At 48.9% G+C, this 26,101-nt stretch overlaps 1 protein-coding gene across 1 annotated transcript; it reads right to left on the bottom strand.

Moving 5' to 3' along the window:
• Positions 1–204: 204 nt before the first annotated feature.
• LOC141271135 (uncharacterized) lies at positions 205–1,901 on the bottom strand. The gene is made up of 3 exons (XM_073681237.1): positions 1,435–1,901; positions 1,190–1,337; positions 205–1,109 (listed from the first exon to the last, which is right to left on the bottom strand). Exons 1-3 carry the CDS (start codon positions 1,481–1,483, stop codon positions 341–343), a joined length of 966 nt encoding a protein of 321 aa, XP_073537338.1. The 5' UTR covers positions 1,484–1,901; the 3' UTR covers positions 205–340.
• Between the last annotated feature and the right edge of the window lie 24,200 nt (positions 1,902–26,101).

Here is a 26,101-nt window from a genome sequence, read left to right as displayed (position 1 = left end):
AAACTTTTTAAAAACACAAAACAACAAACTTCTAGAAAATTTAATCGGACAAACATTGCCCATAACTTGGGAAAAAATTACACACTGTGTACAGCACACCTGTCCTCTAATCAGTTTTGGGCCCTAAAATACGGGCAGCACCTGTAGGTTGTTTAATTATATAAAAAGAAAGACCTTTTCTTACAGTCCCCTACGCCTGATGCCTGGTATAGGTGACCATAAGAAAAGGTCTTTGTTAATTGTCTGATTCTCTAAAACATTGTGTATCTATCGACCTACAGGTGCTGTCTGTATTTGCTAGGGTCCAAAAATGCTGACAGGGAGGGGTAAAATTTTTTAACTACAAGTTTTGAAGGTCTTCTTCAAAGCTGTACCCAGGAAACATTTCTTGAGAAAAAGTAGAGTTGGGGGATGGTCCTCTGATAAATGATGATGCACCATGAGCCATTTGCCGACCATAACTTGGTTGCATATCTTCTGGACGGTATGCTGCAGCAACCTGCCCAAAACGCTGGGTTGCAGCTGCTGGTCGTGGTGGAGGCACACTGGGTTTGAAACAATTAAATATTCCGCATACTACGGCTGGGGGCGAGGGCATAACTGCTGCCTCTTCAATTGCCATGACCATAGCGCCTGCTGCAGTCATGTACATGTTCTGCCTATCTCGTGGCAGAGATCTGATGCGGGCAGCTTGGGCTGAGCAAAATTTATCGATGGCATCTTCCTGGGATGCCCTTTCCACAAGGCTGAGGGTTCGATTTGTGAGTGCTTCAAGCACAATAGTCCCACCCCCGTGGCTTTTGGCCTTTTTTTTGCCCGCCCTTCTCGATGCCACGAGATGAGCAGAACCAGACCCCCTCCCAGTGGGCCTCAACACATCACCAGCAGAGCTTCCAGCGTCACTTGGAGCAGGAGCAGGAGAATCAGTCACCAAACCCGTCCCGATGTCCGCTGGATTGGACAAAGAATGTGAGGGACAACCAGATGCTGAAGATGCCGAAGCAGATGGATCCGGTGAGGAAAGCTGGAAAAAGTCCTCGGATTCCTCCTCTGCTTGCTCTGTGTTTGTGTCCTCTTCTGCTGTTGGGGCCATGATGTTTCCTTCAGTTCTGTATATAATAAAAGGTAAATCCCAATGTAAATACAACATTTTTGGAAACATTTCAATTAATATGTTTTGGGAATTTACCTCCGCAAACTCCTACTGGTTAGTATGAAGGCCAGCTCGTCCGCAAAAGGAAATTTTCTTTTTTTGGGTGATGAGCCACTTTGCACCGACTGGTGATACTTCACCAGCCGGTCGGTGACCGATCTCCACCGATTTTTAATATCATACACTGCAATGACACAACCAAAACAATTTATGAACTGCTTTCACACCAAAAAGTGCAATTATAAATAGATATAAAAATAAGTGTAAAAATCAAAACTTACTAATTTCCTCTTGGGCATCACGTTCAGCATTCACCCACTGGGGATACATTTGGCTCAACACAGAGGCCCAGGCGTCTTTTTTCTTCTGCTTGTCTTTGTAGTCAGGACTAGCTCGGTCCCATATTTCGGGATATTTTTCAATCTACAGTGAATAATAACGTGTGTGAATATTATTTTAAAAACAAAATGGAGGAATAAAAGATTAACCCCAAAAAAAAAATTAAATAAACATATGGAGATATGTACGCACACACACCAACACTAACCCCTCACCTATATTGTACGGTTCTTTCACACGTCAATCTCCGGGACGAGTGTTGATGCCATTTTCCACACACAGCGGAGACCCACACACAGACCCATTGCAAAGCATGCTCGGTCACACTTATCTGTACTAACGTGGATATGTGGACGTGAGAAATCAACCTTACAGCGTATGCAGGAGCTTTCAGTGAATGAACCTACATACACTGTACAATAATCTTTCACTTTAATAAAATCTTTTAACCAAAAAAAATAAGTGGGCTCACGCATAGCTTTAATAAATAGCAAAGGGAAAGCAGACGGTTGTTGGCTGATGTTATAGTCTGTGAAGTAGCCAATAACCATGGACCCTTCCTTTGCTATTAATACCAGGCCGCAGCAGTTAGCTTAGCCTTTACTGGCTACTATATAGGAAGCCCCCCCCCAAAAAAAAGTGACATGGGGTCCCCCTATAAATTGTAGCCAGCAAAGCCTAGCCACTTTGCCTTTTCTGGCTACTATTTATGAAGACCCCCCCCAAAAAAAAGTGACATGGGGTCCCCCTATAAATTGTAGCCAGCAAAGGCTAGCCGCTTTGCCTTTTCTGGCCACTATATAAGAAGACCCCCCAAAAAAAGTGACATGGGGTCCCCCTATAAATTGTAGCCAGCAAAGGCTAGCCGCTTTGCCTTTTCTGGCCACTATATAAGAAGACCCCCCCAAAAAAAGTGACATGGGGTCCCCCTATAAATTGTAGCCAGCAAAGGCTAGCCGCTTTGCCTTTTCTGGCCACTATATAAGAAGCCCCCCCCCCAAAAAATGACATGGGGTCCCCCTATAAATTGTAGCCAGCAAAGGCTAGCCACTTTGCCTTTTCTGGCTACTATTTATGAAGACCCCCCCAAAAAAAATGACATGGGGTCCCCCTATAAATTGTAGCCAGCAAAGGCTAGCCGCTTTGCCTTTTCTGGCCACTATATAAGAAGCCCCCCCCCCAAAAAATGACATGGGGTCCCCCTATAAATTGTAGCCAGCAAAGGCTAGCCACTTTGCCTTTTCTGGCTACTATTTATGAAGACCCCCCCAAAAAAAATGACATGGGGTCCCCCTATAAATTGTAGCCAGCAAAGGCTAGCCACTTTGCCTTTTCTGGCTACTATTTATGAAGACCCCCCCAAAAAAAATGACATGGGGTCCCCCTATAAATTGTAGCCAGCAAAGGCTAGCCGCTTTGCCTTTTCTGGCCACTATATAAGAAGACCCCCCAAAAAAAATTACATGGGGTCCCCCTATAAATTGTAGCCAGCAAAGGCTAGCCGCTTTGCCTTTTCTGGCCACTATATAAGAAGACCCCCCCCAAAAAAATGACATGGGGTCCCCCTATAAATTGTAGCCAGCAAAGGCTAGCCACTTTGCCTTTTCTGGCTACTATTTATGAAGACCCCCCCAAAAAAAATGACATGGGGTCCCCCTATAAATTGTAGCCAGCAAAGGCTAGCCGCTTTGCCTTTTCTGGCCACTATATAAGAAGACCCCCCCAAAAAAAATTACATGGGGTCCCCCTATAAATTGTAGCCAGCAAAGGCTAGCCACTTTGCCTTTTCTGGCTACTATTTATGAAGACCCCCCCAAAAAAAATGACATGGGGTCCCCCTATAAATTGTAGCCAGCAAAGGCTAGGCGGACAGCTGCGACCTGATATTAATAGCCTAGAAAGGGGCCATGGTTATAGGCCCCCTCCCAGGCTATAATATCAGCCCTCAGCTGCCCCAGATTTGGCGCATCATATTTGTGCGCCAAATCTGGCACTTAGCCTCGCTCTTCCACGCTGCCCTGGTGCGGTGGCAGGGGGTAATAGTGGTGGGGTTCATGTCAGCGCCAGCTGACATGAAGCCCAGGTTAGTAATGATGGGCGTCAATAAGACACCCCCATTACTAACCTACAAAGTGTTAAAAAGAAAAAAGACAAACACCCAGAAAAAAATAATTTATTTGAAATAAAACACAATTTTATTTAATTCTAATTTTACTAAAAAAAAAAAAAATAGTTACCTGTCCACGTTCCTGCGCTGATCTCCCATGCACAGCTGTCACATCTGGAGATGTGACAGCTGTCATGGCTGCTGTAAGCTCACACTGCCGGGAACACGTCCGCTCCCAGCAGCATGAGCCCCTGACTGAGGTCACCGGAGTGCATTCAGTCAGCGCTGCTCCGGTGACCTCCTTTACAGCCCTGTTGTACCGTGGGAATTTCTCACGATACAGCGGGGCCGTAAAGCAGATCACCGGAGCAGCGCTGCCTGAACTCCGGCGAACCCGTTCATTCTAGCGGCGGCAGCGGTTCAGAGCGGTCACATTCTATGTGGCTGCTCTGAACTGGAGATCTTCGTGGGACACTCGTGGACTGCTACGGAGGGGTAAGGATAAGGTTGTGGTTTATTATTTTATATTTTATTACAGGAGATCGATGGCTTCGGGGAATTAGGTGTCTAGGTTAGTATAGGTGTATTTTTTTATTTTTTACTTTATTTTAGGTGGCGATCGGCGGGGACAGGTAATGTATAAACTAATTTATTTTAGGTAACCACTGGCCACCAATGAAAAAAAAGGGGGCAGTAGATTACATATTATTGGGGCCAATAAAAAAAAAAATTTAATAATGATAGCACCCCCCCCCCAAAAAAAAAAAATAGGGGGGGGGGATAGGGTCAATAATATATGGAGGCACATATGGGGGCTATTAAATTTAATTTTGGGGCACATTTTACAGCAGGATCAGTCTGATGGGAACTACTGCTCCCATCGAGCTGATCCTGCTGGCAGGAGTGGACGGGGGACAGACATAGGCCGATGGGAGTAGTAGTGTCACATCGGCCTATGTCTGCCTGCTGACACCCGCGCACACAGACCCCACACAGACCCCACACAGACACATACAGACACATACAGACCCCACACAGACACATACAGACCACATACACACCACACAGACACATACAGACACTTACCACACTAATCATGAATCCCACGTTGACATTCATCCGCTTGTACCATCCCACGTTAGCAGCCATGATCCTGAGAGACGGGAATATTATGGGATTCTCGTCTTCCTGGATTATGGGATGCTCATGGGATGGATGGATGGAACGCCCAATTGTGACGTCACTTCCTATTTGCTGCGGTTTTGAGGTACAAGACCGCAGCAAATGCGCTTCACTTCCGCAATTATTTTTACATATTTGCGGATTTGAAGCGGCCCAATGCAAGTCAATGGCGGCGATTACGCCGCGCTTCCGCAAAATTAAATGACATGCTGCGGATTTTTCCGCGGAGCATAAACGCAGCGGAAAAAACCGCAGCGTGGGCATTGACAGTGCGGCTTCTCATTGAGGACCATGGGGGGCGGATTACCAAGCATTTTTGGAGCGTTTATGCTGCGGAAATTCCGCAGCATATACGCTTGAAAAATGCTACGTGGGCACACAGCCTGAAGGAGGAAAAAAAAAAGAGGATTTAGATGAAAAAAAAGGATTTTTACTGGCCACCGAGACCTGGAGCTAAGTCCAGCAATTTCAGAAACAGGAGCACACAGGACTGTAATGCAGCGTTTGCTGGTATAACCACTGCGTCTCCTATACAGCCTGCCTGCCTGATATCTGGGATGGATATTAGTCCTGAGAAGGACTGTTTGTTTGTTCTGGCAGCCTTTACAGACCCTACACTAACTATTTTGCAGGAAAAATCTCTCCCTAGCTCAGCAGCGCTGTCCCTACACTGTCTAATCTGGAGCGACTGTGTCCAAGATGGCGGCGCCCGGTTTTAAATACTCGAGGTGACGCTTTGCGGCCAGCCAATCACTGTAATGCCCACAAACAACATGGCTGCGGCATTACAGTGACTGGCTGGCAATCCCTGCATGTTCATTGGGTCTGTAAAGAGCGCCAAACATGCAAGGCGGAGACCCGAGCTCCCGCCTGAGTAACCCGGAAATGCTCGGTGCTCGCCGAACATCCCGAGTAGCGTGATGCTCGGGTGAGTACCGAGCAGTGTCGAGCATGCTCGCTCAACACTATTGGTGAGTTCTCCTTCAATGGAAGTCTTCAACCAGAGGCTGGACAGATATCTGTCTGAGATGGTTTAGTGAATCCTGCATTGAGTAGGAGGTTGGACACGATAACCCTGGAGGTCCCTTCCAACTCTAACATTCAATGATTCTAACGCTCCACCATTATAGACTATTTATGAAAAGTTCTGTTTCTATATCACCTATAAGGTCATAACTGATTGAGAGCCCATAGCTCAGCCCACACAGCTGTGTGAGTGTGTACATGTATATATGGAGTATGAATGTGTATACTCATGTACAATGCATGTATAGCTGTCAGTGTGAGTGACAGAGGCCCTTATTCAGTAAAGGATGACATGGGTGTTGTTGAATGAGGGCTCCATGCCCCACCCCACCACACATATTGACGCGCCCCCAGGGCCGTGGGGTACTCGGCAGCCGGGCCTCTGGTTGCTGGGGGATATCACTGTGGCTGACCCGGTCCGTGGCCCAGGGCAGTCACCCAAAAGGGGGTATACTTATAAGGGATTTAAAGTGTTAAAGGGTATATTATATATTTTAAGAATGCATTCGCATATAAGACAATAAAACTTTCTTCCCTTTATGGGAGGCACATCACTTTAACGTTACTGGTTATATTTATCAAAAATTATAAAACACTTTTAAATAAAATTTCTGTAACAGGTTGTAACAGTAGCAGCATGAGGGACCCGTCCGCAAACCCTCAACTTAGTCCCTGGGCGTGGCTGCAGGGCATAGGTGATCCTGGTGCTGGACCATGTCTTCCACCACGCCAAACGGGTTTTTCTTCTGAGGTCATTTGGTTACACTTATAAAACCAATAGGGAGCACTTTAAGAAGTGCAGAACTATGTACAAAATAAGTTTTTGGCTGTTCACAGTCCCCAGCCTGGAGTCTGTATACCCTGACGGGTAACCATGAAAACACACACTATTAGAAAACTGGTGGTACCCTTACGGGTGACTATTTACATTTTCAGTCCCACCTACTAGGCTAGTAGTGGGGTCCCCGCCTGGGGTACTTCTGGTTCTTGCTGGACCCAGCCGGGTCATCAACCATGTCCTGCGGGGGCGTGTCCTCAATCACGCGGTACACCTGGAGGGCATACCACCCGCGTTCCCCGTGGTGTCGAGTGTAGGTGACACGGTCACCAGGGTACAAGTTCCGGCCGGGATGGCCCTGTTCCAGGTGGGGCTCGACATCCCGCCGATTTACAAAAATGTCTCTGTCGAACAGGGGAAGCCAGTGTGCTCGGGGGATGTTCGGCAGGGCCATGGGCATGACTGAAATCGCGTCCCCTGCTGGTGGGGCGGCTGCTCTGGCCTGAGCAGCGCCAAGCGCAGGTTGGGCATCAGGAGCGTTAACCGGTGCTCCGGCGGCTTGCTGGTCGTCGGCCATGGTGGCGCCCCCATAGTAAACCGTAGCCTGCCTTCTTCACTTTTTATCAGGTAGGCCGCAGCTCCGCGGGCGACGATCTTCTTCCAGGACCTTGCGTCGCCCGCATCTGACGTCAGAGCGTCCTCTGGACTCCTTCCAGGACCTGACGCTTCCTGGTTCGACGTCAGGGGTGGGACGTGTCCTGGGCTTTGCGCGCTTCCAGCGGTTCCGCCTCTCCAATTCCCGCGGTTACGCCCCTCTTCTTCCCACGCGGCGACAGGAAAATGGCGGACAATGGCGGGAAATCTCGGGAATGGTGGGAAATTTTCACCACAGTAAGTGTTACAGTCTTTTAAGGCGCACAGTACCCGGTGGCAGCGGGCACGCAATCCTGTTCGTGACGCCAGAAGATGACGCACCCCCAGGGCCGTGGGGTACTCGGCAGCCGGGCCTCTGGTTGCTGGGGGATATCACGGTGGCTGACCCGGTCCGTGGCCCAGGGCGGTCACCCAAAAGGGGGTATACTTATAAGGGATTTAAAGTGTTCGTGACACCACCTGTGGAATGCGGCTAAGGGGTGCCGCCGCTGTGGAGCAGTCCTCTGTAGCTGCTGTTACGGCAGCAGGGATGGCGTGGCTCTCCACAGGTAGAGCTAGCTCCAGGGCAGTGTAGGCGGTGTAAGTGGCGCTGGGCGTTGTAGTGCCGGGACGGAGAGATGGCGCAGATGAAAGAAGGGACGGAGGAAGTGCGGTGCAGTCATCCGAGTTTTTACTCACAGTTCTAATGACAGTTCCACTGGTGCACTGTACAGGTGTCAGCCTCCCACGTCGCACTTCGTTCACCAGTCAGGGGTTCAGCACTTCCTCAGGCAGATTAGGAGTACCTGGCAGAACCCCACTTTCTTGTGTTCCTAGCTAGACCGTCTTCACGCTGGGTCTTTCTCCCTCCTGCCCTGCGCTTCCCACTCTCAATCCCGCTCGGGTGCTCTGAAGTTCCTCCTGTCTCGTCGGAGTTCCCGGACCTGCTTGACCCTTACGGGGATTAGAATGAGGCTTCGGCAACTGACTATATAAGCCAGAAGCCTCCGGTTTTCCCAGTCGGGACGTAGAGTAACACGGCTGGACCAGGGGCTGGTCCCCTTCTCGCGGCCTACGATTCCCTCTATCTTCTGACAGATGCGGGGCATACGGGTGCCATCCTGCACTCGCCGTACCCCCTAGGATCCCTTCTTAGAATGGAGCCTACTCCTCTGCTCCCCACCTGGGCCTCTAGGACTGGGCCTTACTTGTGGAGCAGAGCTCCTAAAGAGCCTCTGCTCCCAGACTGTCTTCCTGAACTGTTCTTCTGAACTGAACTGCCACCCTAAGATGGCTTCCCATTTTATACCTCACTCTATAGTGCTCCCCTAAACTGCTTCCTCCACCAAGACCCACTACTGGTTCCCCCTACCTCTGAGTTCCCCCATTCCAGCCGGCCTGAAGCAGTGTAGTGTTGGATGCAGGTGTTGGGGTTCTGGGCAGCACTTCCTCCTTACCTGAGAGAAGGAGACACCACACCTCTGGGTGAGGTGCAGTACCTCTGTGGCGACTGAACCCTCAGGGGCGCCACAATATCACCCCTCATTAAATGAGGGCCAACCTCACTCACACTGATAGCTATACACACATTATACATAAGTATAAGTGACGCGCTCCCTGGGCCGTGGGGTACTCGGTAGCCGGGCCGGTCGGTGCTGGGGATGTCACGGTGGCGGTGACCCGGTCCGTGAGCCAGAGGGCGGTCAATTAAAGGGGAAAAGTAAAAGGGGAATGAAGTTTTTAGAGTTAATGTTCGTGACGCCACCTGTGGTATGCGACTATATGGGGCCGCCACTGAGGTGCAGATCCTCTGGAGCTGGTGGTGGCGAAGCAGAGTTAGTTCAGCTCTCCACAGGCAGAGCTTAGCCCCAGGGCAGGATATAGTGATGCTATGAGGTAGATGTTGCTGGTGCTGTGTAGTGAAGGGCTGGTGATGGCGCAGCAATAATTCCAGTACACAGTGGGGTGCAGTCTTCAGGTTTACTCACAGTTGTTCAAGACTCCAGGTTACAAGGCCAGTGTGTAACCTCCCATGTCGTCCTGTGTTCACCAAAACAGGGGTTCAGCAAACTCTCAAGTCTCTCAGGAGTATTTAAACAGGCCCCCGTTCTATGTTCCTTTCTCTGTCGTCTTCCTTGCTCTGGCTCTCGCCCTCCTGCCCTGTGCCTCACAATCAGTGTCCCAAGCCCGTAGCCTTGGGTCTTGTTGGGCGACCTGCAGTCCCCTGGACCCTATGCGGCCACCTTTTCGGCGATGTAATTGTGGTGGTTGACAGCTGCACCTTGCAAGTACAGTAGCCTCCGGTTATCTAGCTTAGCCTGATTATTCTCCACTAGTTTAGGGGCCGGTCCCCTCTGCGGCCTGATCCCTCCATGTCCGTGTAGATTCGGGCGCACTGGTGGCATCCACACTCGCCGTGCCCCTGGGATCCCCTCTGTCTCTGGAGCCTTCCCTCTGCTCCCATCCTCTTTCAGTCTTTCCTCCTGGGCCTCTCAGACTAGGCCCCACTCCTCTGCTCTCCTAAGCGGAGCTCCTCCTGAGCTCCCATTCTCCACTGTCTGACTGAACTGAACTCTTTCTAGATGGTTCCCTTCTTTCTTATAGTCCTACTGACGGTGCTCCCCTGATATACTTCCTCCACCCACACCCACTACATGGTTCCCCCTCTCTTGGTTCCCCCCCTTACAACCAGGGACAGGGCTCAGCATTGTACGCGTGCATCTTGCCCCGCCTGCAGGTCTGGAATGGTGTAGTGTTGGATGTAGGTGGGTGGGTCCCGGGTAGTACCCCATCCATACCTGAGAGTGGGGTACCACACCTCTGGGTGAGATGCAGTACCTCTGTGGCGACTGAACCCACAGGGGAGCCACATAAGTATTCACACACAGCGTGCACATGTACACAATAAACATATAACTGATAAATATACACACAGAAAACCTTAGTTTACAGATGAGTTGCTGAGTGTAGGTAAAAAGGCTCCACTCAGTGTAGGTGCAGCCTGCAGACCCCCCTACGGCTCTGCATTTGCAGCAAAAAAGACAGAAGTTTGTGTTTGAGGGTGAAGGAATTAGGTATTAAGGTGCCAGTGACGCGCCCCCTGGGCCATGTGTGGGGGAATACCTGGAGCCGGGTCTCTGTGTAATGCTGGGGGTTGTAGTCTCCGTGGCGGCGACCCGGTCCCGTGGCTCAGGGTGGTCAAACCAGTGGCGGATCTGTTTATTTGGTTTTCAATGTTTGAATATCCGACTACCCCACCCGTGGATTGCGGTCACTGAGAACTGCCGCTGCAGGGCAGACCGCTGAGGCTGATGTTGTGTGCACAGCAGAGGGTAGTATAACTCCCCACGGGAGGAGTATAGCCTCAGGGCAGCGTCTACAGATGGTGAGCGTTGTGGTGCGTGGGCGCAGCAGAAATGACTCAGAGTCCGTGCAGTGCAGTTCAGGGTCTTTACTGTTGGTAATGAAGAAGGCCCTGCCGGGAGTACTGGCTAACATTAGAGGCCTGGTCAGTCTGTGAGCGAACAAGAGTCCCCCTGGCCAGGTGGAGATATAGGCCTTCCCGTCTGACTGCACTCTTCCTGGCTACCCTGCTGTAGTCGTGTAGTAGCCCACGTCCCTGAGTGTACCGTGTGGTGCTCACCCGTATGGCTGGTGACTTGGGGCCTTTGGTACCTTCCGCTCCTCGATGGCGGTGCCGGTCCCTTGCGTGTGACTGAGCCTCCGGGCTTTCTATGGCCAGAGGACCTGAAATCCCCTGCCAGGTGGTTTCTGCTGCTGGATGTAGATATCCTCACAGCCTCGGACTCCAGTGTCAGGTTCTCTGCGTCTTCTGCCAGGACGAGCTCTCTGCTCCAGTCCCTGGCCTTCAGCTCCTGGCTCCTACAGAGCTCCTTGCTGCTGATCTGTCCCTTCCTCTGGAACTAACTAACTAACCCTGCCCCAGATCCAGTTTATAAACGGAAGGTTCCTCCCCTCCCTGGACTGGGGCAGGAGGTGTGGCATGCAATAATGCTCCTGACCAGGAAAACCCATGCTCGCTCTCAGACATGGTATTTCTACCACTGTGGCAACCAGACCCCTGGGGTGCCACATTCCCCCCTAGTGAATTTTAGTACTCCGGGACTAAACATATTTTATGAAAGCATAACATAACAGGGTATAAGTAATAACACAACATATATACAAGAAGTTTAGTCTTTATAGATCACGGCGCTTCCATCACCAGGTGTCCATGTCACCCAAGATGCACTTTGAGGGACCCGTCCCAAACCCTCAACGTAGGCCCTGGGGTGGCTACAGGGCATTGATGATCCGGAGTTGGACCACGTCTTCAGCCATCTCCACGGGTTTTGTTCTGTGGTCTGGACAAAAAGGGGCACTTAACAGATGCAACTATTTACAAGGCACAGTTCCGGTTATTCACTGTCCATAACCTGTCAGTCCATGAACCCTGTCGGGTAACTAGAAAAACACAATTAATATACAGGCAACAAACATTAAACGCTTCAACAGTTGCAATATGCTGGTATATATACACTGCATTTAGATTCTCCAGCGAGAGGGCATCTGACCTCTAGTGCTCCTGGTGAACCTACGTACTTGTGTAGTGGGCTCGCTAGTGTCTGCACTACAGGTGTTTAGAGATGTTACGGGTAGGTCGGGCAGCTTTCTGCGTACTCTTTGGCTTACTACGGGCACGGCAGGCTCACTACTAGCAGAGGGTTGATTCTCCTGGGCTGCTGGTATGGAATCTTCTGCCTCCGGGGCCGGTTGCTCTTCCAACACTACTTGCTCTTCTCTAGGCCCTTGAGGGGCTGGCTGGAGAAAGGTAAGGATGGGTACCACAATAGCATTGTTAATTTGTGTCCAGGACCGGGGAAATTCTCTGAGTACTGTACTGACCATTTCTTCCCTTTCCTCTGCGGGTTGAGGGCTATCTTGGTCTTCATCAGTGCTTTGCAGCTGCTCGGGACACTTCTTCAGGTGGTCTCTGGAGACAGTGGCTGTGGTCTCTCCTCCATCCTTACTGATAATGCATACTTTCGGATTTTCATGGCTTGAGGGCAGTACTGTGTACGGGTCTTTCTCCCACTGGTCATCCAACTTATGGAGCCGCCTCTTCCTCTTCAAGACCTGCTCTCCGGGTGCCAGGGGAACAGCGGGAGCATGCTGGTTGCAAGTCCTCTCTTGCCTTTCTCTTGCTTGAGACAGACTTCTCTCAACACTCTCCTGCACTTTCCGGTACTGCTGCTGCCATTCTGTATCCCAGTCTGCCTCTGGCGAGGTGTCCTCGGGTGTCAGGACTCCCATATCCAGGTCAATAGGCAGCTTACCAGGTCTTGCTCTCATTAGGTAAGCCGGGGTGCAGTTGGTGGAATTTACTGGGATGTGGTTATACAAGTCCACCAGATCAGGCAGTTTTTCAGGCCACAGACTGCGTTCTTCCAGGGGCAATGTTTTCAGCAAGTCTATCACCACCTGGCTCATCTTCTCGTACAATCCGTTGGTTTGGGTGTGATAGGGCGTTGTCCTTATCTTTTTGCAGCCATACAGGTTGCAGAACTCCTGGAAGACCTCCGCTTCGAAGGCTGGACCTTAGTCAGTCAACACTTGCTCCAGATACCCGTGTGGACGGCAGAAGTGTTGCTGGAAGGCTCTAGCTGCTGTCTGAGCTGTTAAGTCCTTGACAGGGACCACCACCAGGAACCGGGAGTAGTGGTCTACGATTGTGAGGGCGTAGACGTACCCGGACCTACTTGGAGCCAGCTTCACATGGTCCAGGGCTACCAGTTCTAGTGGCTGCTTGGTGATGATGGACTGCAGGGGAGTCTTCGGGCTGGCACGGTCCTTTCTTCTCAGGTTGCACGGGCCGCAGTCTCTGCACCATCTCTCAATGGCCCCTCTCATGCCTAACCAGAAGAACCGTTCACGCAACAGGAACTCCAACTTCTTCCATCCAAAGTGCCCTGCTCCGTCATGGTATGCCTCCAGGACCATAGCCGCTTCTCGTCTCGGGACCACTACCTGCCAGGTCAGCTCATGTGTCCGGTAGTTGACAATTCTCCGGCACAGCTTCCCCTTGTAGAGAAACAGTTTACTCTTCTCCTTCCACAGCTGTTTAGTTTCTTCCAGAGCGTCTGGGTCAAGGCGGGCATCAGCCTGTGTCAGCATCTCTTTTACCAGGTGGACGACTGGGTCACTGTCTTGCATCTCCGCCCAGCTGTACTGGGGTAAGGGATTGAACGTGGCAGAGTGCCTGTCCCTTACACGGTGGGAACACTGGGTAATCCCACCATGGTGGAACGCAGGGAGTTCAATCTCTTCCAGTTCTTCTGGATCTTCCCGTCCGTCCGGCAAGTTTGGCATCCTGGACAGGGCGTCTGCGTTGGCATTTATGTGTCCCACCCGGTATTTGATGGTAAATTCATAGTTGGACAGCCGGGCCATCCATCTTTGCTCCAGGGCACCAAGTCTTGCAGTGTCCAGGTGCGTCAATGGGTTGTTGTCCGTGTACACAGTGAACTTGGCAGAGGCAAGGTAATGTTTGAAACGTTCCGTCACTGCCCACACCACTGCCAGGAACTCTAGCTTGAAGGAGCTATAATTCTCAGGGTTTCTCTCTGTGGGCCGTAGCTTTTGGCTGGCGTAAGCAATTACCCGCTCTCTGCCCTGCTGGACCTGGGACAGCACCGCCCCTAGCCCGATGTTGCTCGCGTCTGTGTGGAGAATAAAAGGCTGGCCGTAATCAGGGTACGCCAGGATTTCATCCCCTGTGAGGGCCATCTTCAGCTGGCGGAAAGACTCATCCTCCAGCTTGTCCCATTTGAAGGGCGGCTTCTGGTTTTTGGCCTTCCTGGACTGGCCTATCTGGAGGTCCTGCATAGGAGCTGCCATTTTGGTGAACCTGGAGATGAATCTTCAGTAGTAGCCTACCAACCCGAGGAACTGCCGCACTTCCTTTATGCTGGAGGGGCTTGGCCAGTCCTTAATCACTGTGATCTTATCAGGGTCTGGAGCTACTCCGTCAGCACTCACCACGTGTCCCAGGTACTGTACCTTTGGCTTCAGTAGATGACACTTGGAGGGTTTCACCTTTAGGCCGTAGCCTGCCAGGGCGTCAAACACCTCTGCCAGTTGTTTCAGATGGTCCTCATATTTTGTGTTTTGGAATACACGATGATATCGTCCAGGTATAGCAGGACCGTCTCGAAATTCCTGTGTCCCAGACAGCACTCCATCAACTGCTGGAAGGTTCCTGGTGTGTTGCAGAGCCCGAACGGCATACAGTTGAATTCGCTGAGACCCATCGGGGTGGTGAACGCGGTCTTCTCCTTGTTGGCCTCTGCTACAGGAACCTGCCAGTACCCGCTAGTAAGATCCAAAGTGGAGAAGAAGTTAGCAGATTTTAATGCAGCTTAAGATTCCTCTATCCTAGGTAACGGGTATGCATCTTTGTGGGTGATTCGGTTGACCTTCCTGTAGTCTACACACATTCTCATGGTGCCATCTTTCTTTTTCACAAGAACTAGTGGAGCTGCCCAGGGGCTACAGCTGTCCCTGATTACCCCAGCCTCCTTCATTTCTCACAACATTCCCTTGGCATTCTGATAGTGTGAAGGGGGTACAGGTCGGTATCTTTCCTTTAAGGGTGGATGGGCTCCCGTGGGGATGTGGTGTTCTACCCCCTTTACTTGCCCAAAGTCTAGCGGGTGTTTGCTAAAACTATTTCGTACTCCGGAACCACCCGGTAGACTCCCTGTTTGTGGTGTGAGGGAGTGGAGTCGGTGCCCACATGCAGTTTCTGACACCAGTCCTCCATTTGTTTCTTGGAGCCATTACCCTCCTCTGGTTGAGATGGAGGCAAGGGTTCCACGGCCTTACAGAGTTTTGGTTAACGGTGAACAATTTGGCTAGAGTGGCATACCGGGGCAAGTATACTTCTCTTTCCCCAATGTTTAGGAAGCGGACGGGTACCCTCCCATGGCGTACATCGACCACCCCTCGTGCTGTCAAAATGGTGGGCCTACTGTCTGAATAGACGGGTTCTACCATGGCTTGGTAGTCTCTTCCTCTCAACCCGATTGCAGTCCGGCACCAGATCATCATCTCACTTTTTGGGGGCATGGCGATAGAGAACGGGTCACTCATCCTAACGCTACCAATCTCACCACCAGACAGTTCTACCTGTTGCCTTTTCATCAGGGCTCTGATCTCTTTTTGTAGGACACGCTACTGGCTGGAGCTGGCATTCACCGCAACCAGCTGTAATATGACAATTATCTCTGCAAGACAATTTTCAATAACATTAGTACCCAAGGTTATCTTAGGGTGGCTTTCACGACGGTCAATGTCCACAATAATCAGTCCTTGCGCTGGCAGTTCAACTTTACCAATTTTTATGGTCACCTCTTTGAATCCCACCTGCGGTACGGGCTGACCATTGCTGGCGATGATGCTCAAATCATCATCTGGGTAGCGGGTAATATCCGAGTCATTCCAGTACCGCTTAAAAAGCACATAGGGGATGGTGGTTACCTGTGACCCGGTGTCCAGTAGTGCACTCATAGGAATGCCATCCAGCACCACAAGCAAGACCGGTCGTCCCCCTAAGTACTTATCATGCCAGCTCGATGAGCCTGATGATCTTATGCCTGGGGGTCGGCCCTCTGCCCCAGGTTGGGCCCGTTTAAATAACAGTACCTTGCCATATGTCCTGGTTGGTTGCAGCGGCGGCAGATGGGTTGTCCGTCCTCGTCGTAGCGGTCGCTGGGTCTTCCTCTGGACGATGGGATCCTCCTTCGTCGGCTCCAAGGGACATCCTCCAGACTGGAAGCCAGCTGGATCTTTCCTGGGGAAGACACCTGCAAAGACTGCACAGTTCTTGTTTGAGCGGCAACGCTTTTGGTCAGTTCTTGGACCTGATGGTGCAGGTCTGCAGCCGGGTCTTAGTCCAAAGCCTGCGCATCAGCTCCCACAGGCTCTGCAGACAAGGGCGCCGCCTCCTGGTGATAGGTAATAGCAGGGTGCCTGTGGGTTACAGCGCCACCCGGTGCCGGTTCTCGGAGCACCCGGATGGCCCTGTCTTTGAACTGCGCAAAGTCCAAATCAGGGTTCTGCAAGGCCATTACACGCAACTGGTTTCGGTGGGTGCTGGACTGTAGACCCTCAATGAACTGTTCAGTCAACAGCCTATCCTCATTCCGCACACTGTCAGGGTCTGCCTGCTTAATGGCTCTCAGGGCCTCCTGCAAATTCAAAGCATAGTCCCGAATACTATCTTGTGCCCGCTGTTTGCATCCATAAAATTTTAGTTTGATCTCTGCTGAGGTATCAAAAGTGTCCTTTAGACGGGCCAGTATTTCCTTTACAGTCCCCTTTTCCCTGGCTGACCAGGACTTCACTTCTCTTTGGGCTGCCCCGATTAACTGGCCTGTCAGGATGCTCATTTTTTGTTCCTCGGACAGGGGGTATACTTTGAATAGGCTATACTGTCTTTCTTTAAAGTCGCTCAGGGTATGCGACTCCCCTGAGTACTGGGGTAACCATGCCGCTGCGGGGATATACGGCATCGTGAACGGGATCACTGCGGCAGCAGCCGCGCTGGCGGTGGGAGCTCCCTCTATTCCGCAGGCGATCGTCGGGGTCGAGGACCTTGCGTCGTGCTCTGGTGACGTCAGCATCCGCAGGGCTCCTTCCAGGACCTTGCGCAGCATCAGTGCTTAAGGCGGGGCTTCAGCTCTCGTGCGCTTTTGGCGTCCACGCCCCTCTTCTTCCCGCGCGGCGTCCCGAAAATGGCGCCCAATGGCAGGAAAATGGCTGCGGATGGCGGGAAACTTCACCACGGAAAGTATCACAGTCTTTCTTCAGGCACGCAGTACCCTGTGGTTGCGGGCACGAAATCCTGCCGACTACACCAAAGTTGATGCACCCCCTGGGCCGTGGGGATACCCGGAGCCGGGCCTTGTAGATGCTGGGGGTTGTAGTCACCGCTGCGGCGACCCGATCCGTGACCCAGGGCGGTCAAACCAAGGGGGTAGTCTAAGTGTACAAATGTTAATGTCCGACTACGCCACCTGTGTAATGCGGTTACTGGTAACAACCGCTGCGGAGCAGTCCGCTGAAGCTGGTGGTATGTGCAGCAAGGTGATGTCACTCCCCACAGGAGGAGTGTAGCTTCAGGGCAGCGTGACTGGATGATGGTGGTGCAGGGCGTTCTAGTGCTGTGAGTGCTGGCGCCGCAAGGAACACAGAAACAAGATAGTGCAGTCCCAGGGTCTTTACTCACTGTTGTTGTAGTTCAGATTACAGGTACCAAGCAATCTTCCCCCATCGTGCAGTGCGTACACTGCAGTGCCATACTCCTTCCTTACCTGAGAGTGAGGTACTACACCTCTGGATGAGATGCAATACCTCTGTGGCGACCGAACCCTCAGGGGCGCCACACCAGCACTACCTTAAATAATGCTTCAGACTTCAATCAAAGTGTCTTTACTCCAAACATACAGAAGCAAAAGAGAAGGCCTACCGGATGATCTTCAGGTGCTCTGCTGGGCCAGTCCAACACTGCTCCAGAGTTAATATCCTTCTTCAGATATGAAGCTTTAATAGGGTTGCACTTATGGTGTTGTTATTAAATTGCATTAGCTAGAAAACATGAAAATAAGCAAGTTTCTAAAAGGGCAGCACGATGGCTCAGTGGTTAGCACTGCAGCCTTGCAGCACTGGGGTCCAGGGTTCAAATCCCACCAAGGACAACATCTCCAAGGAGTTTGTATGTTCTCCCCATGTTTGTGTGGGTTTCCTCCCACACTCCAAAAACATACTGATAGGGAATCTAGATTGTGAGCCCCAATGCAGACAGTGCTGATATTGTCTGAATAGTAAAGTGCTGTGGAATATGTTGGCACTATGTAAATAAAAAAAATATTATTAATTGACTTGCTTTTTCTATCTGCTGTCTTTCTCAGGCTATGTAAGCTTTTATCTTACATAGTGTAGTGTACAGCATGTTTCCAAGAAGCTCAGGCACCAGAACTTGACTGAGTGTGAATAGCAGCTATATTCCAGAAGAGTTAACTCCTATTATTCCAGTCCATCAATTTCTACACATAAGTTAGTTGTTCAGCTCCCTCACCCTCTCAGCTCCTGACAAGGCACTTATCAATCCTGCATAATTGAAATACTCCAACAACCAGTTTTGGTAGTTTCCAGAGCAGTTCTCCTAATCATGGCTCTCACTTTTTTGAGCTGCATGTTTGTTCAAAGTCATTGTTTTCTATATATCACTGTTATCTGTATATCTAAATATAGCGATAACAGTGTTGTACTGGATTGTCAACCGTTCGTAGATTTGCACCGTCCTTAAAAACCAGGTGCTTTTTTCTGCTGTCCGTAGTGTCCATAAAAAAAAAGCACCATACGTGATTTTTTTTTTTACATTTCTATAGGTTGTACTGCCCATGAGCTAAAAAGGCTGACATGTGCAGTACAAACAGGACCTTACAGTAAGAAAGACGTCACTCACAGCATCCAATCACCGCTGATTGTGCCGAGTCTCCATTTGAATCTCCTGCCTGTGAGTACCATGCACCAATCGGCAGCTGCGGGTGAGTATGACTGAGAGTGTATGTCTAATTGTTGCTTTATATAACACCATACTGTATATACAGGTCCACAGTATATCCTTTATTACACTATACAGTATGGTGCTCTATACATACTATATGTACACTGTGTGCACAATTATTAGGCAATTTGTAGTTTTGATGATTCATTTTGTACTGTTGGTCATTCCAAAAGGTTAATAAGCTTGAAACCTGAATGGCTAAGAAAGCAAAAGTGAGGTTTTGTCTTTCTTAGGAGAATATGCAGAATTATTGGACAACTATTAGTGTGCAAAATTATCATGCAACTAAATGAAAATGTACATTTTCCCATCCCAATTGTTTATTTGTGAAAGTGAGAATAATAACCAAACTTCTCAAAATATACAAAATTACATTTGACATTTCAAAAAAAAATATCAGTGAGCAATATAGCCTCCCTACTTTTCAATGACAGCCATAAGTCTTCCATCCATGGACTCAGTCACTTTCTTAATTTGTTGACAATCAACTTTTTGGGCAGCACCAACCACAGCCTCCCAGAAACTGTTCAGAGAGGTGTACTGTTTTCCTTCAACATAAATCTCCCCTTTACGGAGGGCCCAGAAGTTCTCAATAGGGTTTAAGTAATTGTTGTATTATCTTTAAGGCCTTTACTGGCTAATCAAACAGTGGAGACGTTGATACATGAGATGGAGCATTGTCCTGCATAACAATCATAATGTCAGGCAGTGCAAGCATGCCCATCATGCTTTCGGGCATCATTTTCTGGTTGCAAAGGGGTGGGTTGTCACCTTCGTGGCAGTGCCGGTGTGGAACCCCTCCCTGCCCGTGTACTCTGTTCCAGGGGACCTGCTTCAGGACATGGTGTGGTTGGCTGTCGGTCCCAGCACTGACGCTATTCAGGGGTCCAAAGACACTGGTTTCCACAGTATCAGCTATTTCTAGGAGACATGGGACACTATGTCTCCTGGTTCAGGTAATTGGTTGGAGGTTCCTTTTTCTCCGCCTTCCTCGCCCCTTTTTCTGTCTCTCTGGGCAGAGGGTAGAGATTGGGCGCTACCTCAGCAGTTTCAGGTGATCCATAAGAGGTATATTTAAACCCGCCATATCCTCTACTTCACCGTTGATTATTCAGTTGCACTGTAGTGGTACGGTTGGTAGCTCTTTGGTTAGTGTTTCTTTGGTTTGTCTCTGGCTCTGGTGTTTGGTGTCCTCTGGATCCTGCATCCCTGTCTATGCTCCCTTACCTTCCTAGTTTGTTAGGTTAGACTCTGTCTTCCTGGTATAGTTTATTGGTGTGTTTGACCCAACTGTGGCCAGTGTGCCCAGCCACCTGCCACCCCGCTATTGGCACCAGGGAAGGGCTCTGCAAAAGTCTCCTTTAGTGGGATCGGGTGAAGAGTACCCCAGCACTCAAGGGTGTGCGTTAGGGTGACAGCTTGCACCGAGTGTGCCTGACATACTGCTGTTGCTGACCTTTAGTCTGGTCATCTCACCACCACTTGAGCGTTACACATGGTTTCTTAAAAGATGCAGACTTTTTCCTGTATCACTGCTTGACAAAAGCATCTTCTAAAAACTGATAGTAGATTTGATTTGAGTTTAGGAAGTTGATTTTGCAGTACCCCACCTCCACCTTACTGGCGTCAGAGTAAAAGTGGAGGTCTGTGCTTGTTACTGATCCAGCCTCGGGACCATCTGTGAGGGGTGTGTGGAGAATGTCTATTCCACTCCCCTATAAAATTATAAAATACGGCCATTAGATGGCAGCAGAGTTTTACACTTGTATTATCTTACCATCATGGTAGTTGGGACACATAGAGGGTTAACCTAGGATGGCCCGTCCTGGTGACAAGGGGGAACTGAGGGATCTCTGGGAGTTTTAGTTTTTGCTGCCATCTTAGTTAGTTAGTCAGTGACAGTGAATAGTGAAGGACATGTCAGCAGGACACAGGAAAATGTACAATAGAAGGGTGTGTGTGCGTCACCTACAGGGAAATTTTGGACAGCCTTATATGGAAGGTGATCCGAGCAGTCTACACAGCGAAAACAAGAACAGATGTACATGGAGAGGTCAATTTGGGAACTTCACCCTGTCACAATTTGGGACAGGACAACCTTAAAGGGAAGGTGGATCCAAGCAGGTGAGGCCGTGGGACAGAAAATGGAGTTACCCCTAGGGCTGGCGCATTCCACATTAATCTTCATATCTAAATCTGTGTCTATGTCTTTCATCACTGGTAAAGTACCGCTGTATGTGAAGAAAACACAAAAAGACTGTTAATCCCTGTATGTGACTGTTGCTGTCAGTAAAGAGGTTTTACATTTTTAAGTTGGTCTGGTTTTCTCCTTCTGAAGGCTAAAAGAGTCGACACCCGGGACGGCGAGACAGAAGTGAGTATAGAGGTATCCTCCACAGAAGCACCACAGCACACACACACCAGGGATTCTCAGAGTCCCCTATTTCTGTAGCGGGCCGGGGTGAAGAGAAAGTCACTGAAACAGATGTGCCACTCGCCCATGGCTACCACCCTGCTCCCCGTTACACATCCATCTGGTCTGTCAAGAGTCAGCCTCATCTCATCAGTCCATAAAACATTCGAAAAAATCTGTGTTCAGATATTTCTTGGCCCAGTCTTGACGTTACACCTTTTATGTCTTGTTCAGTGGTGTCGGGTTTCAGCCTCCCGTACCTTGGCCATGTCTCTGAGCACTGAACACCTTGTACTTCTGGACACTCCAGGGAGGTTGCAGTTCTGGAATATGACAGCACTGGAAGATAGTGGCTTCCTGATCACTTCACATTTGATTCTTGTCAAATCTTTTGCAGTTAATGTGCGTCTTTTTTTCGCAACACATTTTTTGTGACCCTGTTAACTGTTTACAACAAACCTTTTGATCGTTCTGTGACCTACAGTATATCTTAGCAATTTCAAGAGTGCTGCATCCCTCTGTAAGTCTTGCAACAAATTTTTACTTTTCAGAGTCAGTTAAATCTTTTTCTTTTGGAAAATTCGGTGAAATCTTTGAATTTCAAAAGAGCCACTCATCTCTAATATCATATACACATATCCTATGTGATGTATATACAGCAGTTTTGGTGTCTCCTATGTGATGTATGTACAGCAGTCCTAGATTCCTCTTTCATTGCCCACATAAAGTATTATGCAAACAAAGGTGCCCACCAAACACAGTATGATACCCCCATGGTGAATTCATCCACATGCACAGTATAATGACCCTATTGTACCCCACTTCAACTCCCAAGGCAAAGTATGGTGAGTCCAACACAGTATCATCCCCCAACTGTGGCCCCAACAGAGGTTTCCATGCACTATAATGGGCCTACATACAGTTTAATGGCCCGCACTAGCCCTCCAAACAGTATAATGGCCCCACACAGTATGATGGACCCCACACAAACCTTCACACTGTATAATTGCTTGCATACAGTATAATGAACCCCCACATATTATAATGGCCCCACATAGCCGTCCATATAGTATAATGTAATAATATATATTATAGTATAATGCGCCCACCCCCATAATCCTCAAATATAGTATAACCCACTCCCCATGGTCCTCCATAGAATATAATGCACTCACCATGGTCCTCCATAAAACATAGTGCACTCCCCATGGTGGTCCATAGAATATAATGCACCCTCCATGGTCCTCCATATAATAAAATGCTCTCCCATGGTCCTCCATATAATAAAATGCTTCCCCCATGGTCCTCTACACAATATAATGTACCCCCCCCAGGGTCCTGCATACAATGTAATGCACTCCCATGGTCCTCCACACAATATAATGCACCCCCCATGATCATCCATACAGTATAATGCACCCCCATGGTCCTACATACAGTATAATGCATCCCTATGGTCCTCCACACAGTATAATGCACCCCCATGGTCCTCCACACAATATAATGCTCCCCCCATGATTCTCCATACAGTATAATGCACCCCCCATGGTCCTCCACACAGTATAATGCACCCCCATGGTCCTCCATACAATATAATGCACACCCATGGGCCTCCATACAGTATAATGTACCCCATGGTCCTCTAGACAAAATAATGCAAAAAGGCAAAAAAAATGCAGGAAGGCAAAAAAAACATGTGGCAACACTAAGCTCCACATTGGGGAAAAAATTCCTTCCTGACTCCATACGGCAATCAGACTAGTTCCCTGGATCAACGCCCTATCAATGAATCTAGTATATATAACCGGTAATATTATACTTTTCAAGAAAGGCATCCATGCCCTTCTTAAATTTTAGTAGTGAATGACTCATTACAACATCATGCGGCAGAGAGTTCCATAGTCTCACTGCTCTTACAGTTAAGAATCAGTCTGTGATTATAATTAAACCTTCTTTCCTCCAGACGTAGAAGATGCCCCCTTGTCCCCGTCTCAGGCCTCAGAGTAAAAAGATCAGTAGAAAGGTCTTTGTACTGTCCCCTCATATATTTGTACATAGTAATAAGATCACCCCTAAGCCTTCGTTTTTCCAAACTAAATAACCCAATTGTAATAACCTGTCTTGGTATTGCCGAACCCCAGTTGTCTAATAACCTTGGTCGCTCTTCTCTGCACCCGCTCCAGTCCAGTATAATGCACCTCCATGGTCCTCCACACAGTATAATGCACCCCCATGGTTCTCCATACAGTATAATGTACCCCCTATGGTCCTCCATACAGTATAATGCACACCCATGGGCCTCCATACAGTATAATGCACCTCCATGGTCCTCCACACAGTATAATGGACCCCCTTCGACCTCCATACAGCATAATGCACCCCCCATGGTCCTCCACACAATAGAATGCACCCCCATACTGTATTATGGCCACCGGTGTCTGATTTAAAAAAAAATAAATACAGTACTCACCTCTCCTGATTCCACCCATTGCTCCAGTCTCCTCAGCATGCAGTGTGAACAGCCGGACATCTTAGAGCAGCGGGCGCCCTGTAGTGACACCATCACGCCCACTGCTCTGAGACGTCAGACGCAGAAGAAGAATGATGGGGGTGGAAGGGTCTGCTGTGTCTCCCTCCTCCATCTTCATTGCTTGCACTGGGCCCCCCCTTCAGCCGTCAGTGCGAGCAATGATGATGAAGGAGGGAGCGTCAGCAGACGTTTCCACCCCCATCATTCTGTGTGGGTTGCTTGGCAGTACGGGTGCTGACGGGCGGAGGCTGCCCCCCCAGCTCACGGGCCCCATACCAGTGGTGTGGCCTGCCGCCGTTGGTGGTCCGTCACTAGATATTCCCATCTCCAAGTTTCCAACCCAATATGTAGTTGCAATAATAATAATAATATTTGCAAATGAACAAATCAAGCCACTCGAAGCAAGGATTACCAAGCTACAACTAGCCTACTTTGGAGACATCATGCGAAGAGAGCAATCACTTCAGACGGACATCATAGTCGGAAGAATATAAGGAACAAGACTAAGAGGAAGACCAGCAACCAAATGGCTTGATACAATCAAGATAATGGCAGAGAAAACCCTGGTGGACCTATCTAGGCTTGTACAAGATCGATCTTCCTACAAAGCGTTCATCCATCAATTTACAATGGTTAGAGATCGAGCCAAAGGCTGTTAAAAAATAATAATAATTTGCAATTGCCTTCAGTTATAAATGTAGTATTGTTCTTCTGCTTCGGTATATTTGTATATACAGTACAGACCAAAAGTTTGGACACAACTTCTCATTTAAAGATTTTTCTGTATTTTCATGACTATGAAAATTGTACATTCACACTGAAGGCATCAAAACTATGAATTAACACATGTGGAATTATATAGTTAACAAAAAAGTGTGAAACAACTGAAAATATGTCTTATATTCTAGGTTCTTCAAAGTAGCCACCTTTTGCTTTGATGACTGCTTTGCACACTCTTGGCATTCTCTTGATGAGCTTCAAGAGGTAGTCAACGGAAACGGTTTTCACTTCACAGGTGTGCCCTGTCAGGTTTAATAAGTGGGATTTCTTGCCTTATAAATGGGGTTGGGACCATCAGTTGTGTTGTGCAGAAGTCTGGTGGATACACAGCTGATAGTCCTACTGAATAGACTGTTAGTTGTTTTTTTCTTGCCATAATACAAATTCTAAGTAAAGAAAAACAAGTGTCCATCATTACTTTAAGAAATGAAGGTCAGTCAGTGCGAAAAATTGGGCAAACTTTGAAAGTGTCCCCAAGTGCAGTTGCAAAAACCGTCAAGCGCTACAAAGAAACTGGCTCACATGAGGACCGCCCCAGGAAAGGAAGACCAAGAGTCACCTCTGCTTCTGAGGATAAGTTTATCCGAGTCACCAGCCTCAGAAATCGCAGGTTAACAGCAGCTCAGATTAGAGACCAGGTCAATGCCACACAGAGTTCTAGCAGCAGACACATCTCTTCAACAACTGTTAAGAGGAGACTTTGTGCAGCGGGCCTTCATGGTAAAATAGCTGCTGGGAAACCACTGCTAAGAACAGGCAACAAGCAGAAGAGACTTGTTTGGGCTAAAGAACACATGGAATGGACATTAGACCAGTGGAAATCTGTGCTTTGGTCTGATGAGTCCAAATTTGAGATCTTTGGTTCCAACCACCATGTCTTTGTGCGACGCAGAAAAGGTGAACGGATGGACTCTACATGCCTGGTTCCCACCGAGAAGCATGGAGGAGGAGGTGTGATGGTGTGGGGGTTCTTTGCTGGTGACACTGTTGGGGATTTATTCAAAATTGCAGGCATACTGAACCAGCATGGCTACCGCAGCATCTTGCAGCGACATGCTATTCCATCCGGTTTGCTTTTAGTTGGACCATCATTTATTTTTCAACAGGACAATGACCCCAAACACACCTCCAGGCTGTGTAAGGGCTATTTGACCAAGGAGGAGAGTGATGGGGTGCTACGCCAGATGACCTGGCCTCCACAGTCATCAGACCTGAACCCAATCGAGATGGTTTGGGGTGAGCTGGACCACAGAGTGAAGGCAAAAGGGCCAACAAGTGCTAAGCATCTCTGGGAACTCCTTCAAGATTGTTGGAAGACCATTTCCGGAGACTACCTCTTGAAGCTCATCAAGAGAATGCCAAGAGTGTGCAAAGCAGTCACCAAAGCAAAAGGTGGCTACTTTGAAGAACCTAGAATATAAGATATATTTTCAGTTGTTTCACACTTTTTTGTTAAGTATATAATTCCACATGTGGTAATTCATAGTTTTGATGCCTTCAGTGTGAATGTACAATTTTCATAGTCATGAAA

The sequence above is a fragment of the Phyllobates terribilis genome, unplaced genomic scaffold, assembly GCF_046119375.1.
Source record: "Phyllobates terribilis strain yellow unplaced genomic scaffold, ASM4611937v1 Scaffold_5__5_contigs__length_657084704, whole genome shotgun sequence".
NCBI classification, from domain to species: domain Eukaryota; kingdom Metazoa; phylum Chordata; class Amphibia; order Anura; family Dendrobatidae; genus Phyllobates; species Phyllobates terribilis.
The sequence above is the reverse complement of the archived record's forward strand: the minus strand, read 5'-3'. Positions and strand labels throughout refer to the sequence as shown.

Bases quoted from the DNA above. Each gene is read 5' to 3' on its own strand.
- LOC141271135 (XM_073681237.1), bottom strand. From the start codon at position 1,483: ATGTATCCCCAGTGGGTGAATGCTGAACGTGATGCCCAAGAGGAAATT. The intron at 1,338-1,434 runs GTAAGTTTTGAT...GTGTCATTGCAG, and splicing joins TGATGCCCAAGAGGAAATTA to TGTATGATATTAAAAATCGG. The intron at 1,110-1,189 runs GTAAATTCCCAA...TATTATATACAG, and splicing joins ACCAGTAGGAGTTTGCGGAG to AACTGAAGGAAACATCATGG.